The 19,196-nt window shown below is 43.7% G+C and overlaps 1 protein-coding gene and 1 pseudogene across 2 annotated transcripts in view; both read right to left on the minus strand.

The window, feature by feature from the left end:
• Positions 1 to 3,299: 3,299 nt before the first annotated feature.
• Positions 3,300 to 19,196, minus strand: part of LOC310794526 (piezo-type mechanosensitive ion channel component 2) — a gene marked incomplete at its 5' end in the record, with an annotated part of 69,419 nt that continues 53,522 nt past the window's right edge. Inside the window, 13 exons of the mRNA XM_083656496.1 lie at positions 3,300 to 3,712; positions 4,898 to 5,099; positions 5,304 to 5,392; positions 6,496 to 6,615; positions 7,702 to 7,871; positions 8,580 to 8,672; positions 9,009 to 9,197; positions 9,810 to 9,957; positions 10,257 to 10,415; positions 10,616 to 10,830; positions 14,923 to 15,070; positions 16,185 to 16,314; positions 18,150 to 18,348. Of these exons, the coding sequence (XP_083512622.1) occupies positions 3,457 to 3,712; positions 4,898 to 5,099; positions 5,304 to 5,392; positions 6,496 to 6,615; positions 7,702 to 7,871; positions 8,580 to 8,672; positions 9,009 to 9,197; positions 9,810 to 9,957; positions 10,257 to 10,415; positions 10,616 to 10,830; positions 14,923 to 15,070; positions 16,185 to 16,314; positions 18,150 to 18,348 (2,118 nt within the window). The 3' untranslated portion in view covers positions 3,300 to 3,456. The remainder of the gene's footprint in view (positions 3,713 to 4,897; positions 5,100 to 5,303; positions 5,393 to 6,495; positions 6,616 to 7,701; positions 7,872 to 8,579; positions 8,673 to 9,008; positions 9,198 to 9,809; positions 9,958 to 10,256; positions 10,416 to 10,615; positions 10,831 to 14,922; positions 15,071 to 16,184; positions 16,315 to 18,149; positions 18,349 to 19,196) is intronic.
• LOC310794426 (kelch repeat and BTB domain-containing protein 13 pseudogene) lies at positions 11,856 to 13,310 on the minus strand (annotated as a pseudogene). The gene has a single exon. The product of its transcript is annotated as a kelch repeat and BTB domain-containing protein 13 pseudogene (transcript).

Consider the following 19,196-nt stretch of genomic DNA (forward strand, 5'->3'; position numbering starts at 1 on the left):
AGCATCTACGGTGTGTATTTTTTCTTGGTCATAAAATAATTGTGTCTGAGTGATAGTAGCCTACGGACAATAATTATGAATGGGAGCATTTTGGGTGGAAACTGTTATTTTCTGTTCACTGTAAATAAATGCACTGCGAAACTACTAGAACTCAAGTAGGTGGCGGTAATGCACTATAAACGGTTTGCCAACCGCCATAAAACTCTAACGAAGAAGAAGAGCGTGACGTAATCGCGCACATATCCGACCTGAAAGTGTGAAGCTATTCCAATACAGTAGGTGGCGGTAATGCACAAATACGTTTGCCAACCGCCATAAAACACTAGAAGAAGAAGAAGAAGAAGATATCCGATCTGTCCTTGAAGCGAAGCCACAACACAGCCAAAATGGTCGCATACTGGAGACAGGCAGGCCTAAGGTAAAACATATATCTATCTATATCTATATTAGTAGCTTCGTGGTCGATATTGATCGTACAATCTTTGATTTGAACGAGTTATTGTAACTGAATGGGTTTTAAAGAGCGTTGTCGTCATGCAATTCATTAAATCCTCCAGAAAGCTCTGCACCAAGCATGCTAGCGTTAGCATGAACGTGAGTTAGCTTTCCAGTCCATGCGTTACATTTAATGTGACAGGTTGTAAGGATAGGGTGTCCTTCACAAACGACTAACTAGTGGTGTTTTTCCACTGCAGATTTCAGTGTTTTTGTATTAGTTAGTGTGTGTCTGTCCTTTAGCATGTCGCTAACGTCTCGGTGCTCTTGTCTGTCCTCTCCGCAGCTACATCCGCTTCTCCTCTATCTGCGCCAACGCAGTGCGTGGTGCGATGAAGCCGCAGTTCAAAGCCGAGGCAGTGAAGGCCGCAGAGAGCAACCTCAAGGTCCACAAGCCCAAAACAGCCTGTAAGTTGAAGGAATGATAAGTGTCATTACCGTCTAGTAACTAGACGGCCTAGTTAACGTTAATAACATGAGCTGACATGGACGCATTATTCACATATGGATCCATATAGTTTGTTCAGACAAGATACCTAGTTGTCGGTGAACCTGGGCAAGGCTATCCTAGCTGGTGAAGATAAAACATGCATTTTAGCAAGTCTGTTGTAATAGATCATAGCTTTGAGTTGTCACTTCTTCATCTGCAGCATTCAAGTATGTAGACATTCCTTGTATGTCTACATACTTGACCAATAAAGCTGAGCTGCATCAAATTGAACTGAGGCTGGAAATGGGTGGGGTGGACAACACGTCATATTCAGTGGCCCAAACTATTATAATGATCAAATCTATTTTCAACATCAAAATATGCAGCCCAGAGGAAGGTCATTGGGAAGTTGTGACCTGACGTGCTGCGGTAAGCGAGCGTATCGTCTCTCTTTTTGGTTGCCAGCGTTTCTGCTACTGGTAGCCTTTTTGCTGCTATATGAGTTCATTTTGCTATATTCTTCATTACTGCGGCTAATTACTGGCTACACATTTCAATATATACTTATTCTGCTTGAGGCTTGAGCACAACAAGTGTATCTTTAAATGTCAATGAAAGAGAGATGCATTTATAGCTCTCCTTCTGTTAACAACTTTCTTGTTAATCCTACAGTTGTTTAAATACGCATATTCACATTTGTTAGTTACATTAGCAGTTAGCGATGGCTTCTCTCTCTGCCTCTGATTCTCCTGCTCTCTATTGCTTATGTTGAGCTATTCCTCTGCCTTCTGTCAGGGATACAAACTAGTCACCTTTAGGATCCTAAAAGATTTCTGTGTGTTTTTTTGTCTGCGCTGGTATCTGTCACCATTTCACTCTGCATGAGTTTGCATCCCTGCCTTTAGTGATAATACATCCCTGCCTTTAGTGATAATACAATACATATTAGATTTGTTTTGGCCCGCCCCGGTTGTTAGTAACCTGGGTGGTGCCATTCACATGTCCGTCCCACCTCTCGAGGTGGGTCGCCAAGCCGATCAGGCAATGCAGGTGAACCCTTTGAAGCAGCAAATCAACCTGGGTAGAACCCTGGTTGGACCTGGGTCTGAAAGGCGTAGCAGTGAGTCACATTGGCCTGTGTCGTGTTTGCTTGGAAAGAAAACTATTGTAAAATGTAGAAAACTTTGTATGATTCAGCCTCAGATGCCCTTACAGGAAGCACGCCCCTTTTTGTAGAGTTAGTACAGGATGCTACATAGTAAATCTAGATATTATTTTATTCACATTAGCTCACATGGCCTAAAGATTCAGCGCAAAGTCTTATTTTTCATCCAAACATTGCAAGTCAAAATGATCAGATAAGTGAGGTTGGCGGTACCTCACCTTGGCACACGACCACATATTGAAGATCAATGGGTGTATTGAGAATATACTAATACTTTCCTTTCTCCTTCCAGGACCTGAGCCCATGGTGTAGATAGTTTTGTTTCCCGGAGCTACGAGGTCCTCGGTCCACCTGCACGCCGTGTTGTGATGGGAGGAAAAGGAAGAATGGATGCGATGACATCAACAAGATCTGTTAAGAGACTGGGGACCTATAAATTAGTTGCTGTATTTTCCCTTTTCATTTGTAATTAAAACGGTATTAAAGATATGGAAATTGGAGCTACATTGTGTTTGATTGTATACTTGCTTTGTTTTTGAATGCTGTAGTTAGCATGCAGAGTAAGACACTTTAAAGCTTGGTTGGTCATCAAGTATTTTTATTTTGATATAAATTAAACACTAGGCTACATACACATGTACAGAAAAATGGTATTTACAGAGGTATGTGCGTGTGTATCCATGAGTAATATCATGGGTTTCATGAAATGTAATGGGAGGTTTCTTTCAATAATCCAATTAAGAAGATGGAAGGGTATTTTTGTTTAATATACATGAGTAAAAACCATAATTAGAAATGCATGCATGAATTTGAGAAAAGTATTGTAGTCAAGTTAAGATTGAAAACAAATGTGAATGAATGAGATAATGTATTGATCCGTTCAAGGGAATTCTCTTTCCACCTGCCCTGTCCAGATAAGTAAGTTTTCAATTTGGAATCACTGAACTGAAAGTTAATTGCCATAAATTGTATTTATAGAGCATTTAAAAATAAAAATAAATTAAAGGTACAAAAGTGCTTCACAAGGAACAAGTGCAAGGAATAAAATGTACGTTAATGCAAAAACCGAATATAGCGGAACAATAAAGATAGCAAAGAGATTAAAAAAAAAGCCAAACAAATTACAAATAAAATCTTATGATAGAAAATGTAAAATGCAATAATGATTGAGGCAACTTTGCTAAAATCAGACCAGGATTAAAGGTAAGCTTTTCAAGTAAAGTATGTTTTTGGAAGTTATGTAAAAGATGATTCTGACCCTAAAACATAAACTGACCCTGACTACTCCAGTGAATTAGATTTGATTGAATCCCATGTTGAATGCATGATTCAGTTGTCATTGGGAGGTGCGGTCCGCAGCCTGAGCCTAGCTATCCTTCTTCTCTCTGCTCATCTTGATCATGGTCTCCGGCGAGCGGTAGAGGAAGATGAGTTTGTCGAACAGCGTCTCCTCCAGCTCCATCTCTCCCGTCTCCCTGACGACAAAGATGTCCGTGCAGAGCTTCAGGACGCGGTCCACACATGGCAGCTCCTCGAACATGATGGACCTGGAGATGCCGTTGAAGAACTCCCGCACAAACTTCCCTATGACCAGCACCACCGACATGTACAGGCCCACAATGCTGCGGGATAAGAGGGAGACAGACAGAACTTTAGTTTACTGAATAGGTGGGACAGCTCACTCGATTTCATTCATTTGTCTGGGTTCCAATGGACAAGTTAGTTTTACTTTTCTGCCCTGCCAAGATCTGCATCATGACAATACACTGATTGGCCACTTCATAGCAGAGCTCCTCCAGAGAGCGAATCCTGTGGCTGCAGCTCAATATATAATGCATGCAGACGGGGGGATGTAGGTTAGTTTTTTGTTCAACCAAACATTAGAATGGACAAGATGCACGATCTAAATAAGTGACTTTGTTCTGCGTCTCAGAAACAGCTGCTGCTCTCCTCACACACTATTGACTGTCTATATAGTTTACACAGAAAGGTGTGATCACACACTACTGTCTCTATAGAGCAGTGGTTCTCACATTTTTTCACTTGAGGGACCCCTAAACTGACAAAGATTAGACCACGGACCCCCAATTGATAGGATTTTGTCCCACGGTCCCCCATATGATAATACGATTGATGCTTTTAGATGTTTTATTACAGAAAGTGTATAAAACCCATGACCAAAATAGTCATTGTGTTCATTATGAATGGAATTATAGCGAAAATATATTACCCCCCTTTTGGCTGGGGACCCCCTGGAACCCCCCCAAGGACCCCCATTTGAGAATCAGTGCTAAAGAGTTTAGACAGAAAGGTGTGATCACACTACTGTCTCTATAGAGTTTACACAGAAAGGTGCGATCACACTACTGTCTCTATAGAGTTTACACAGAAAGGTGCGATCACACTACTGTCTCTATAGAGTTTACACAGAAAGGTGCGACAAACAGAAAAACATCCAGGAAGCAGCAGTTCTGTGGCTGAAAACACCTTGTTAATGAGAGAAAGGGCAGACTCTTTACAACAGTGCTGCTGTGCAGAACAGTATCTCACTCACAACACACAAGTTGTCTCGTATTATAAATGGCCCATAGCAACAGAGGTCTCTAATAAAGTGTTTGGCGGTGAGTGTATTTGTTAAATTGTAAATGAAAGGAACGTGGGATGTGTGGTAGTACATTTGAATATAAAGAACAGCCTTAGAGATATATATATATATAAATAATAATAATAATATAAAGAACAGTCTTAGAGAAACCCAGTTTGTTTTCAGGAGGATTCCGTGACAGGTGTTGTGTGTTGTCACCCACCCGTGTCCGGCCAGGAAGCCCAGCGCCTGGGGACTGACTTTATCGTTGAACACCACCATCTCTATACTGTGACAGCTGAGGGCGGGACCGGGCGAACACTCCTCCACCACCCACCACTGGTCTGCATCTTCCTCTCCCTCCCCATTGGTCTGCTGAAGTTTGACTGACAGGGGCTTGAAGAGAGCCATCTCCTGGACACCCTCTGCATGGGCGGGGAGATATTAACAGTGGAGGTAGAAGATCAAGCAAAATAGACTTGATTGAGGTGCTTAACCACAAAGACTTAGCCTGGTAAACCAGCCTGTCAGGTGAACTCACATTTCATTTCGTTCTACCAAGAATAGTGAATAGTTAATTTGTTAAAACAATCATCTGGCATTTGTGATCAATCTAAACATCAATAAATGTAACGAACCAACGTTCATCCTGGTTGCTATCTTGGACTCCGCGCCTTTGGGACCTCTGATGAACTTTGGCAGCAGAGAAGGAATAATCCTACAGGACAGGACGACAACAACAGCACGGAGGCTTGACTCAGATTAGACAAATAATTTGGTCGTGTTGTAAGTGTGCTCTAAACCTAAACTTGTATCACTGTTCCTTCAGAAGTTGTAGTTGTCACAGACTGTTACATAGTTGATTGCTCTATTGCTGACAAAAATGTGTTATTGTAAGTCGCTTTGGATAAAAGCGTCTGCCAAATGACGTAATGTAATGTAATGTGTGGAGAAATTAATGGTTTGAACAATTTAACGATTGGAGATCTCCGCCTACTAATCATCTGGGAAACTTCTTATCAGCAGGTAATCTGGTGTGACTGTGATAAATCCCAGCAGGTAATCTGGAGTGACTGTGATAAATCCCAGCAGGTAACCTGGAGTGACTGAGATAAATCCCAGCAGGTAATCTGGTGTGACTGAGATAAATCCCAGCAGGTAATCTGGTGTGACTGTGATAAATCCCAGCAGGTAATCTGGTGTGACTGTGATAAATCCCAGCAGGTAACCTGGTGTGACTGTGATAAATCCCAGCAGGTAATCTGGTGTGACTGTGATAAATCCCAGCAGGTAATCTGGTGTGACTGTGATAAATCCCAGCAGGTAACCTGGTGTGACTGAGATAAATCCCAGCAGGTAATCTGGTGTGACTGTGATAAATCCCAGCAGGTAATCTGGTGTGACTGAGATAAATCCCAGCAGGTAATCTGGTGTGACTGTGATAAATCCCAGCAGGTAATCTGGTGTGACTGAGATAAATCCCAGCAGGTAAACTGGTGTGACTGTGATAAATCCCAGCAGGTAATCTGGTGTGACTGTGATACATCCCAGCAGGTAATCTGGTGTGACTGAGATAAATCCCAGCAGGTAATCTGGTGTGACTGAGATAAATCCCAGCAGGTAATCTGGTGTGACTGTGATAAATCCCAGCAGGTAATCTGGTGTGACTGTGATAAATCCCAGCAGGTAATCTGGTGTGACTGTGATAAATCCCAGCAGGTAATCTGGTGTGACTGTGATAAATCCCAGCAGGTAATCTGGTGTGACTGTGATACATCCCAGCAGGTAATCTGGTGTGACTGTGTTGGCTGGGGGACTCACACAGGACTGCTGCTGGAGCCTGCTTGCAGCATGCGGACGAGCGCGTGCCTCAGGGCCTCGTCCTCGTACTTCTCAGTGTGTTCTCCCACCGTCTCCACCACCATCGACAGGGACGGGTTCCTGAGGAGTGAACGGAGGACAGGACAGTAGGACAGGACAGGACAGGAGGACAGGACAGTAGGACAGGACAGGACAGGAGGACAGGACAGGAGGACAGGACAGGACAGGAGGACAGGACGGGCGTGAAACAGCATGTGTGCACTGTGCAAACGTTTCTGCATCACGTCACTTTCTGTACATCTGTGAAGAAAAACTACGACATGATTTTAAAATGTTGTGAGATGAGTATTTTTTTTATTGAGAGGTACAAAGTCCTCTGCTTTTCCAAAGTGAAGAGAACAATCTCCACTGAAAATCCACCATGTCTATTTTTATCAGACACACACGCACACACACGCACACACACACACACACACACACACACACACACACACACACACACACACACACACACACACACACACACACACACACACAGAGTACAGATACAGACATCCATTGTGCAGCAGATAGACACAGGCATGCACACATTGCAGCATGTACTGTACAGCATGTTCTCACATTCAAGCACACATGCAAACCCACAACCACACCCATACAACCGTATATTTACAGTACACACACACACACACACACACACACACACACACACACACACACACACACACACACACACACACACACACGTGTGACACCAGGACGCACACAAAGACATTACATGTTTATGACTCCAATCAGATCTAGCCTAGCAAATGTAGCCTGGTACAACACAACAAATCATTCAAATGTTCACATTACATTAGAAACGTAACAGCAGCATCACTTTGGAAAGCACTGAAAAGATGTATTTATTCATTCATTCATTTATTTAGTTTTCTTATTTTTTTCATGAAATAAAAATGTGTGCGGGGGAAGGTAGTGATTGTTATAAAATGCCTTCAATTCAATGTGATGGGGGGGGGCAATAAACGCTGTACTGAATGTACAATTCCAAAATGCTTAAAAAAAACATAAATCAGAAAAAGCAAAGATGATTTTATACTGAAACTGATATAAATATAATTGATCATATTTTGTAAACAAAGGTCACAAGCTGATTTCATGGAGGGGAAGAGAACGCGCACACACACACACACACACACCGACCTGAGCAGCGTCCATCGTACTGTCACGTAGATGTGGGAGGAGTTACTGAGCTCCTGGATCATGGCCGCCCTGCTGGCCGGGCTGATGCTCCACAGGAGACTGGCGTCGCTCTTGATCTTCACAACCACAATGTCCTCTGCCATGTAGTTCATGATGAACTGCATGGCAGACTGAGAGAGAGAGAGAGAGAGAGAGAGAGAGAGGTATGAACTGCATGGCAGACAGAGAGAGAGAGTTCATGATGAACTGCATGGCAGACTGAGAGAGAGAGAGAGAGATATGAACTGCATGGCAGACTGGAGGAGAGAGAGAGAGAGAGAGAGAGAGAGAGAGAGGTATGAACTGCATGGCAGACTGGAGGAGAGAGAGAGAGAGAGAGAGAGAGAGAGTTATGAACTGCATGGCAGACCGGAGGAGAGAGAGAGAGAGAGAGAGAGGTATGAACTGCATGGCAGACTGAGAGAGAGAGAGAGAGAGAGGTATGAACTGCATGGCAGACCGGAGGAGAGAGAGAGAGAGAGAGAGAGAGAGAGAGAGAGGTATGAACTGCATGGCAGACTGGAGGAGAGAGAGAGAGAGAGAGAGAGAGAGAGAGAGGTGCTATAAGACACAGACGGAAGGACAGAGAGATGTCACCATGATGACATAATGTCCCACATGTCCCATGGCGGCAGTTCATTAAAGTCTATTTTGGAGTTGACAGGGGACTGAGCTGCATCTTACTGGCTGGGTGGTTTAGGGTTAGGGTTAGGTTTAGGTTTAGGGTTAGGTTTAGGTTTAGGTTTAGGTTTAGGTTTAGGTTTAGGGTTAGGGTTAGGGTTAGGTTTAGGTTTAGGGTTAGGGTTAGGGTTAGGGTTAGGGTTAGGGCTGCATCTTACTGGCTGGGTGGCGTAGGCCTTGGTGAGGCTGCTGAAGTTCTTCTCTTCGTACGCAACCAGGTTCTGCTCGCGGGCGCTCATACTGAAGAGAGGCTGTGAAAACACACACATCAAAACAAGAGTTCAAGCACAGTGAAACAGAAGGAGAGCATTTAGCAAATTCCAAAAATAGAGCAATAAAAACAGTGACTAAAAGCAATATTCAACAAATGTGTTTTGAGATTCTTCTTAAAATAACAGAATCAGGGGAACAGAGGCAACAGAATGAGAAAGGGAAGAGTTTGTGGTTTTCTGGGGGGAGAGGGGACGAGGAAGCGATGAAGCAGTTGTTGTGTAAAATGGTGAGTTTGAATAATATATAATAATATGAAGTATTTAATACACCATCAATTTGACATGAACACGTGATGCACTTGTATCCCCCCTGACCTCATATCCTGCGATGCTGAGCTGGATGGAGACGTCCACTGGCTGATTGGTCACTCCGGCAGCTGATTGGATCAATGACATGAAGAGGAGGGGGAACCAGATGATGCTGATGAGGGCGAAGATGATGAAGCCTCCCATTCCGTATTTCACCACTCTCTTCTTCTTCTGTCCTGGAGTGTGCGGGTATTTCTACAGCAAGTAGAGGGAGAACTGAATGACTGGATTATCAGTAGTCAGTCTATTGAGTACGGCATGGGGAATGCTGAATCAAATGACAACATCTAGTCCAGATCTCACACCATCAATATCGTTCAATATTAAACTTTAATAGGAAACTTCTGACAGGCAGGAAGACCATGATGTGAGAACGCTGGGTCAGACTTAGGTCAGAAATAAACGAGAATGGAATTAAATCCGCAAAACTAAAATTGAGAAACAGTGACATCTGCTGGAGAAAAGGTAAGTACGAGCCAGAAAGAAATCTCAGGACCCGGAGAAATAATTATGGACTGTAAACTGTATTATGGGCACAACTTGAGTGTTCAAGCTGTATGTTGTGTGCAGAGAAATTTGGATTTAGGCGAATATATTACAGGCATTTTGTACTCAGGGGCAGTAAAAATCGGACTTAATGCAACAGTCACTTAAGCAATAGTGTGCTTGTGAGTGTGTGGTAGTTTATTAGTAATGATGATGATGAAATGCAGAGACAGACACACGCACAAGCACACGCACACACACAAGCACACACACACGCGCACGCACACACACACACACACACACACACACACACACACTTACTTTCTCAGACTCCCTCCAGCACTTGAGTATAAATATGTTAGCGTAGATGTCTTCTACACAGATCCAGCTGGACAGAGACAGAGTGGTGTCCGTCCAAACCCAGTCCATCACCGCTCTCAGCTCAGTGAGGAAGGGGACTAGCCTGAACCTGGAGAGGAGTGTTTGAATGAAAAAACATATTATTTATATAGATTATATGGTATAAAGCATTATAAAACGATATATATTAAAAAAAAAGTACAATCCAAAAACTATATAAATTCTATCAATTGTCTGTTGTTTCACAAAAACTATCAAAAATATTAAGATTGTCTGCCAATAAATCTATGACGCCATGGTCATCATAATATCAAGCATGCAGTTAATGAAGATATATGTGTTTATTTCGGGCAACAATCACCACCTCCCTATCATCAAACCAGTCACTTGTACCAACAGTGGTCCTACCCTTGGAAGAGGAAGAGGTTGAGGTAGTTGAAGTTCTTGGTGAGGAAGTTGCCCAGAATGCGGTTCGGGTAGCCACACTTGATCTGGTAAGCAGAAAAGCCGAAGTAGATACACTTTACAAAGTACCAGAGCTGAGCGATCTTGTTTCTGTTGAACCTCCTGAGGAGCAGACAAGAGATGAGGACAGAATGAAATATAAAAATCAAATAAAAACACTGAAGTTTATTTTTTCCTGGGGTTAATGAAATGGAGTTAGGGATCATATCAGTTTATTTACTGGCCTATTTACTATTAACAACAACAACAACAACAAGGATAAGAATATGAATAATAATAAGAATTAAGTGATGAAGCCTGACCTATCGGTGACCCCCGGCAGTATGAAGAACATCCAGAAGTGGATGCCGAACACCAGCACCACCTGGAACACACACTTCCCCAGCAGGGACTTCTTCAGGTAGATGGCCCGGTCCACAATCATGGTGCCGAACTGCATGAGGAGCATGACGAGGAACGCAGAGGGCACCTGGTCCTCCGACAGAGACTCTGTGATGTCTGCAGCCGCGCTGTATTTCTGAAGAGGGACAGATTATTATCTGTGTGTTCACACATGCTGGTGGGAAGTCCGACATCCAGGACTTCCAAGTCGGCTCCAACAGTGTTGCATTCATGAGCTGTTTTGTCACAATATCAGGTATAATAATATCAGGTATAATAATATCAGGTATAGGCTAGTATGGCTGGCTAGTTTGAACCTGGATACGTGACTTAGTATGGCTAGATATTCTTTGGCTCCGCCCACTAAAGTTTAACTCAACCAATGAGATTATTTTGATTCCAGAGCAGATCTGATTGTGTGTGTGTGTGTGTGTGTCTCCTGTAGTGATGGCAGATGCAGACATACAGTAAATAGAATGTTTTTCTAAATGTACACGTTCACTGTGCAAAATAAGAAAACTACTACTATGTAAATGATGATGCACCGGGGACATGATGGCATCGAGCATTTTATGCATAAATAAAGTATAGCAAACCCTGTCAGAGGCAGAAATGTTCGTTTCGGGTCGATACCGATATTTCATTTTAAAGCCTTTATCGGCCGCTGATGTGGCGATATCGTTGTGCATCCCTACCAGAAAGGCTTAGAAATGAACTATCTTGAGTTTTCAAAATGCTCCATGACTTTTCTGCCAGACCAATTTCTGTTGTTTAGATTCTCAAAATCACAAGGAGACGGCCGTTTGAATAATCACATTTATTCCAATCAACATGATGGCTGATCTGCCTTCTGTTGGAGCCACATCATTACTTTTCTACTGTTGAAACAATGAAAACTTCCATCCTGGGAGAAGAAGTTAGCGCAGATCTGATCCATCGCCTTATGTTAACTTCAACAGACTGACTGATTGAAAAGGAAAAAAGGAACCCTACCACACAGTATGCTGTTAACATTTCAGTCACAATTATACATCTTCCACATCTGGACTTAAGATGAAAGTCAATAAAAATTGACAGTGGCATCTTGAGGTAATTCGGGGTAACTACACCCATTCTACCCTTTTCTGCTCACAACGTTGCCCAAACCAAAATGGAGACGTGTTATAAAGTCCGTTTGTCAGCATTTGGCAGCCGAAGCAGAAATGTCCACATAGATCCACTTCTGGGGAAACCCTTCATCTGTCTTCTGGGCTTCCAGGTTTGACCTTCGATGGTGTACTCAAGAGTCATGCTTCGGTTCAGTGTGAAGACGGTGTCGCCTCTCACCACCGAGGTGAACAGGGCACCTTTGCTGTTGGCGAAGTGTCCCGGCAGGGCCGACCACTGGCCTGTGGTCAGACTGTAGCAGTCCATCATGCATCTGAGAAAGTCGTCCGACGGTCCGTTCCTCATGATGTACAGGTGGTCCCTGTGGCCCACCATGCAGTGGCCGTAGCTCTGCGGCCTGGTCAGCGTGGTGACGAGCGACCATTGGTTTTTCCCTGACAGGTACTCGTGGATCTCCGTGGTGTGCATCGGCCTCCACAGACACACAAACACCCTCCTCATGGCCGTGCCGCACGCTGCTCCCGCGACCGGTCGTGGTAAATGAGCGGCACATGTCCACCGTCCGGTCTCAACGTCGTACGTTTCCACGGACGACATCGCCGTTCGCTCGTACTCTCCCCCGATGGCGTAAAGACGACCCTCTTCACCCACGAGGGAGAAGTTGTAGCGTAGCTGCGCCGGACTGGCAATCATGGACCAATCGTTGTCTTCGACGCTGTAGCAGAAAGAAGAATCCACAACTTGTTTGTGGATTCCGTGAACTCCTCCGACGATGTAGAGTTTGTTGTCTAAAACGGTCACTCCTGCCATCGAGGTGCTGGCATCGAGCGGCAGATCTGTCAACACCTTCCACTTATTCCCATCTTCATCCAGGTAGCAAACCGTCCTGGAGGCAGCGTGGATCGTTTCATCGACACCACAGCTCACATGAGCCCCTACAGCCACAAACGCACGAGGGGCTAACGACTCCACATAGGAGATCAGTTCTGACGGGAGAGTTGTCTTGACCTCTGCCTCCAGGTCGTGATACATGTCTCGGATGAATCGTGCAGCAGCGCGGTACAGGTCCATCAGCCCGTAGGTGGCAGCAGTGTGATACATGAGCAGGCAGCTGTCAGAGTCCATGAGGTCAATGAGATGTTTGGTAAGTGGAGCCACCTGCAGGAAAGCAGCACATTCGATGGCGTCCACGAGTTCGTCAGCGTCCAGGATCGGCCTCTCGCCTCGTAAAACCGCCAAGGCGATGAGGAAGCCTCGGGCACACAGAGACTGGAGGTGGATCTCGTCCTGCCGGCACTCCTTCATTCCAGAGCGATACAGAGCTCGGAAATAGTCGCAGCTCTCGACGAGGAAAGTCTTCTCCTCCGAAAAATGACTGTCTCCCACCACTATTGTCAACTTATCTGCTGTTGAGGCAACACAAAGGCTGTCCATTGGCAAATCCCTTCCACTCTCGGTCCAGTTGCAGCTGCTCCAGTCCACAGCTTTGTTGTTGCTGTGCATTGACATTGCTATTTCTGTACTGCTCAGGAAAACGTCTTCAATGACAACAGAAGAAAAGTAAGAGGTTGAACCATTTCCAAACGTCTGGAAAAGGAGCGAGAGAGAAAAGGCTCGTCTGTACAAAGCCGGACCAGCGCTTAAGGAGGGTCCATTCTTTCCACAGCTGTCGAAATAGCAGTAGCTATACATAGCACAGCACAGCACAGCACAGCACAGCACAGGACAGGACAAGTGACAAGTGTCAAATGCTTGTTGCGATCAGGGAGTGGAGTAGAGTCCCACTGAACACATGGTTAGTGATATGGCAAACTGAATGAATCTGCCTTGTGTGTTTGTGTGTGTGTGTGTGTGTGTGTGTGTGTGTGTGTGTGTGTGTGTGTGTGTGTGTGTGTGTTTTGTGTGCCAGATCTGCCAGGTCAAACGTGTCAATGGGGGTCAAATCCAGAAGGAAAGGATTGACATTGATCACAGATGACATAGGAGTAGAACTACAAAGATGGAGTAGAACTACAAAGATGGAGTAGAACTACAAAGATGGAGTAGAACTACAAAGATAAGTATAAACTATGACGTGACTTTGTTGCTGAAGGCAGCGTTCACACCACAGTTAATATCTGTGAACAGTTCCTCAGCAGACGACAGCAGCAGCGCTCGTACTGAATGCTCCGCCCCCTTCTCTCTTAAAACTTGAATTTGATTGGATTAAAATGTTTTATTGTTGCTCTGAGATCAAACAGAAAATAGAGTTATAGCTTTAGCTGCTCTACACAAAACATTTTCCAGCCTCCAAATCCAAAAAACTCATTTATCTGTTATGTCCTTCTGTCAAACACAAACACAACACATCTCAGATTGAACAAACTGTGTCGGCCTTTGAAGCAGGAAAACTGAACTTCTCAATCAGAAGCAAGAAAGTGTCGAACTTCAAACATGATAGAGAAGGTGGGTCAGAAGAATGTGGGTCAGTAGAATGTGGGTCAGTAGAATGTGGGTCAGGCGTCGGTTCTGATGAGAACGTTCTGTGGTTTAATGAGACGACGCAGTGGAGTGACAGCAGCTCAGGAAAACCCAGAGCTGAGCTGTAAGCTACAGTAGCATCATCTCAGGTGAGTGTGTGTGTGTGTTTATGCATGTATTTAAAGGAACACTCCGCCCATTTTCAACCAGCTTTGTATCATTAGAACATCAGTAGTATATCAGAAAACTGTAAACGGTTTTGAAGTCTGTCATTTAATTTGACAGTTATTGAGTGTTAAAGTGTGGACCAGTGACATCACTGGTCCACACTAACTCAAATGAATAACTCATTAACTCATTAACTCAAATCAACTCTCCATAACTGTCAAACTATTCATCATTCATCTAGTTTGACAGTTATTGAGAGTTGATTTGAGTTAATGAGTTATTAATTTGAGTTAGTGTGGACCAGTGATGTCACTGGTCCACACTTTAACACTCAATAACTGTCAAATTAAATGACAGACTTCAAAACCGTTTACAGTTTTCTGATATACTACTGATGTTCTAATGATACAAAGCTGGTTGAAAATGGGCGGAGTGTTCCTTTAAGTGTTAGTGTTCATATGAGTATGTGTGCTCAGAAACTATGCGCTCTTACCCCAAAAGCCCAGTATCCATATATGGTGACGATGAAGTTGACGACCTCGATGAGGAACATGAGAGCGTAGACGTCACACACAGGGCTGTACTCTGGGTGGATGATGTCATAGAAGAACTGCCTGATGGGTAGGTAAATGTGCAAGGCACTGTTGGGGGGGAAAAGAACACACCACTTCTGATTCACATTTGTCCCTATGCTCGTAGATTCCCAACCCATCCCGTGTATGTATGATCGTTAGAGTGAGCTTAAAAAATTATTTTTTTTCATTCCAATATGACCATAAAGGAGGATTTTGCAGACTTTCTACCGACATTGTGATGATAGGTTGAACGTAGAATGAATCTGACCCAATACAAAACATGAACCCATCTGAACTGACCCAATACAAAACATGAACCCATCTGAATCTGACCCAATACAAAACATGAACCCATCTGAATCTGACCCAATACAAAACATGAACCCATCTGAATCTGACCCAATACAAAACATTAACTCATCTGAATCTGACCCAATACAGAACGTTAACCCATCTGAATCTGACCCAATACAAAACATGAACCCATCTGAATCTGACCCAATACAAAACATGAACCCATCTGAATCTGACCCAATACAAAACATGAACCCATCTGAATCTGACCCAATACAAAACATTAACCCATCTGAATCTGACCCAATACAAAACATTAACTCATCTGAATCTGACCCAATACAAAACATTAACCCATCTGAATCTGACCCAATACAAAACATGAACCCATCTGAATCTGACCCAATACAAAACATGAACCCATCTGAATCTGACCCAATACAAAACATGAACCCATCTGAATCTGACCCAATACAAAACATTAACCCATCTGAATCTGACCCAATACAAAACATTAACCCATCTGAATCTGACCCAATACAAAACATTAACCCATCTGAATCTGACCCAATACAAAACATGAACCCATCTGATACTGACCCAGTACAAAACATTAACCCATCTGAATCTGACCCAATACAAAACATTAACCCATCTGAATCTGACCCAATACAAAACATGAACCCATCTGAATCTGACCCAATACAAAACATGAACCCATCTGAAGCTGACCCAATACAGAACGTTAACCCATCTGAACCTGACCCAATACAGAACATTAACCCATCTGAATCTGACCCAATACAAAACATTAACCCATCTGAATCTGACCCAATACAAAACATTAACCCATCTGAATCTGACCCAATACAAAAGGTTAACCCACACTTCTATGATGGCAGCTTTGGCCTGCAGCATCCTCTCTCTGATCTGCTGTCTGATCCTCTGCTTCCTGGTCAGTGGAGCTTTGTGCTGGTGCCTCTTCTTCCTGCTGCTGTGCTTCTTGGGCTTCACCTCTCCAGTAAAACAACAACAATGAAATATGAGCTGGGAAGTCTTGAGTCATATCAGGTCACATCAGGTCATATCAGGTCACATCAGGTCACATCAGGTCACATCAGGTCATATCAGGTCATATCAGGTCACATCAGGTCACATCAGGTCATATCAGGTCACATCAGGTCATATCAGGTCATATCAGGTCACATCAGGTCATATCAGGTCACATCAGGTCATATCAGGTCACATCAGGTCACATCAGGTCATATCCGGTCACATCAGGTCATATCAGGTCACATCAGGTCATATCAGGTCACATCAGGTCATATCAGGTCATATCAGGTCACATCAGGTCATATCAGGTCATATCAGGTCATATCAGGTCACATCAGGTCATATCAGGTCATATCAGGTCACATCAGGTCATATCAGGTCATATCAGGTCACATCAGGTCATATCAGGTCACATCAGGTCACATCAGGTCATATCAGGTCATATCAGGTCATATCAGGTCATATCAGGTCACATCAGGTCACATCAGGTCATATCAGGTCACATCAGGTCATATCAGGTCGGCTTATTGTTATACAGCAAAGTGGAATGTCTTTATCCTCTGTACATCCCATTGATACCTGATGCAGCATTTGTGTGTATCCCTTTAAGAACCGAATGACGCGGTTTGCGGTCTTAAAGGGATACACACACAAATGAGGGATATAAACGCAAATGCTGCATCAGGTATCAATGGGTTAAGGTAGAGACAGGTTACAATATTTCTTGAATGTGAAATTCTTGTATGAATGTGAAGCAGGGTGTCACTGAAATGTGTGCAGTCAACCATCCTGGGATAAGAACGTGTGAAAAGAAGAACTCATCGAGCCACTGTTCAGCTAAGTTTGATCAGTAGACCCATAGAAAAGGAAAAATCTGCCCTGTGGAGACTCTTAAGCCCAATTTATGCTTCGTCTGCCGACACTTTTGAAACGGTCGCCGACAGAAATGAGGACTTGAGTCGACACTTTCAAGTGTCTGCGAGCAGTGTCTGCTACCTGGTGAAATGTCTAGTGTCGCTGACTACGTCATAGTATCGCGCAAGTCTGATTGGCTATATAGACGGCATGCGTTTGACTTCCTTGTTTTGGTTTTCACTCGATTGAAATGAATGAACGTGTCCCCGCTATTTTTATCAGCCTGTCCTTGATCTATGACTTCGTGAAAATCACAAAGAACATTGTGCATTTCCCAGAGAGAGAGAGGAGGTGAGTTGTGTGTCGTTTATATGCGGCAGCAGTCAAGTACGTTACATCTTGCCTCCGATGTGGTTTCACTGTGCGTTCCCTCTCTTCTCTTGGCTGTCAGCATTTAATAGCGTTCGAGTGTCACGTGACCGTTAAACAGAAGCGAACGTTCACTGAAGTATAAATGCAACACCATGAGCGACACTTTCTTTTTCGTCTGCGACCATGTGCTGAGCGACACTTTCTAATAAGTATAAATTAAGCTTTATACTTTTCTATACCTGTGATATGTCAAAGACTTCCAAGAGTTATTTACTTTTTTGTTGTACCCACTTGCCCTGGACCTATCTCGTCTACTTCTACTGCACTACTGCTACTGTAGTCATTTCCTCCATTTCCCAGAATGCCTTCTGACAAGCCCCAGAGAAAGAATGGGTGCGTTGCATTCAGCTCAGCTGTGGGTTAGACATGTGCAGGTGGAGAGAGAAATAGTGATGGCAGAGAAGTGAGAATCTCTTCTCTTGCTCAACCACAACATGTCTTGCAGCCGAGTTGACTTGGATTCAAACACCCTAATGTCCCTTGAATGAAGGCTATTTGTCTGAATCTTCACCTCCAGAGTCGCCTCTCTGCCCCCTGCAGAACATGGAGGTGGTGGAAGTCTGGAGAGGCAGGAACTTCAGGCGACGCCGGGCTCCCTGCTCCGCCCCCGGCTTGTCTCCTCCCATCATCTTCTTCTTGTCCACTTTCTTCTTCATCTTCTTGAAGAAATCGGGCATCTCGACCTCCTTGTTGTCCCACAGGCCGTGGCACTGCAGTGATCATGAGCACATTACAGAGTGTTTGTCAAACACAATCTGATGTCAGCCTGCTGGAGTGGTAGTACCTAGTGTACCATAATACTACGCTGGTATATCTTTAACATGATGATACATTTCAAAGCAGTTCTGAGACTTGAGTCAACATTTCAATTGCTTGAGACATGACGCATGAAGAGAATACTTGATTTTGACTTGTACTTTGGTGGCTTGAAAAGGTTTCTAAAGTCTTGAAGATCTTGTTTCTGTGTAAATGACTCAGATTGAAAGTTATAAGATGGGAACTTATATATAGAATATATATAGAATAGAATTAATTTGTATGGAATGACCATTTATTGCCAGCCACCCACATTGCCCCCCCCCTTCCCACAAAACGTAAACGTAAAATAATAAAAATAATAATTAGGTCATGTTTGAAAATGGGTGTGGTCCAAGCAAGGGGGCCGCAACCCCCCACCCCCCACACACACACACACACACACAGCATATTGTATAGACCTTATTCGATAACCCCGGACGGCGCCATATTGATGACAAACCGCAGCCATAACGTAGTCTGGCCGAGCGTATAGCAACAGTTATGGCTTCGTCAAAGAGAAGTGATGAAAAAATAAGTTTGGTCGAAGGTGCGGACCCCTATAAAAAACGGACTTAGAGTAAATATAACTCATTATATTGCCAGGTATAACGTACCGGACATTGTGAATACAGACAGCATTGGCATAGGCTACACATCTCAGGAGCTGAAGGCTTTCAAATCCCTTGAGTCCTAGCGTTATAACTATTTCATCTGTGGAAATTGGTCTGACATTTTTACTTTTGTGCCACCAACGACATCA

The sequence above is a fragment of the Poromitra crassiceps genome (assembly GCF_964638095.1).
Source record: "Poromitra crassiceps genome assembly, chromosome: 20".
Classification (NCBI taxonomy): domain Eukaryota; kingdom Metazoa; phylum Chordata; class Actinopteri; order Beryciformes; family Melamphaidae; genus Poromitra; species Poromitra crassiceps.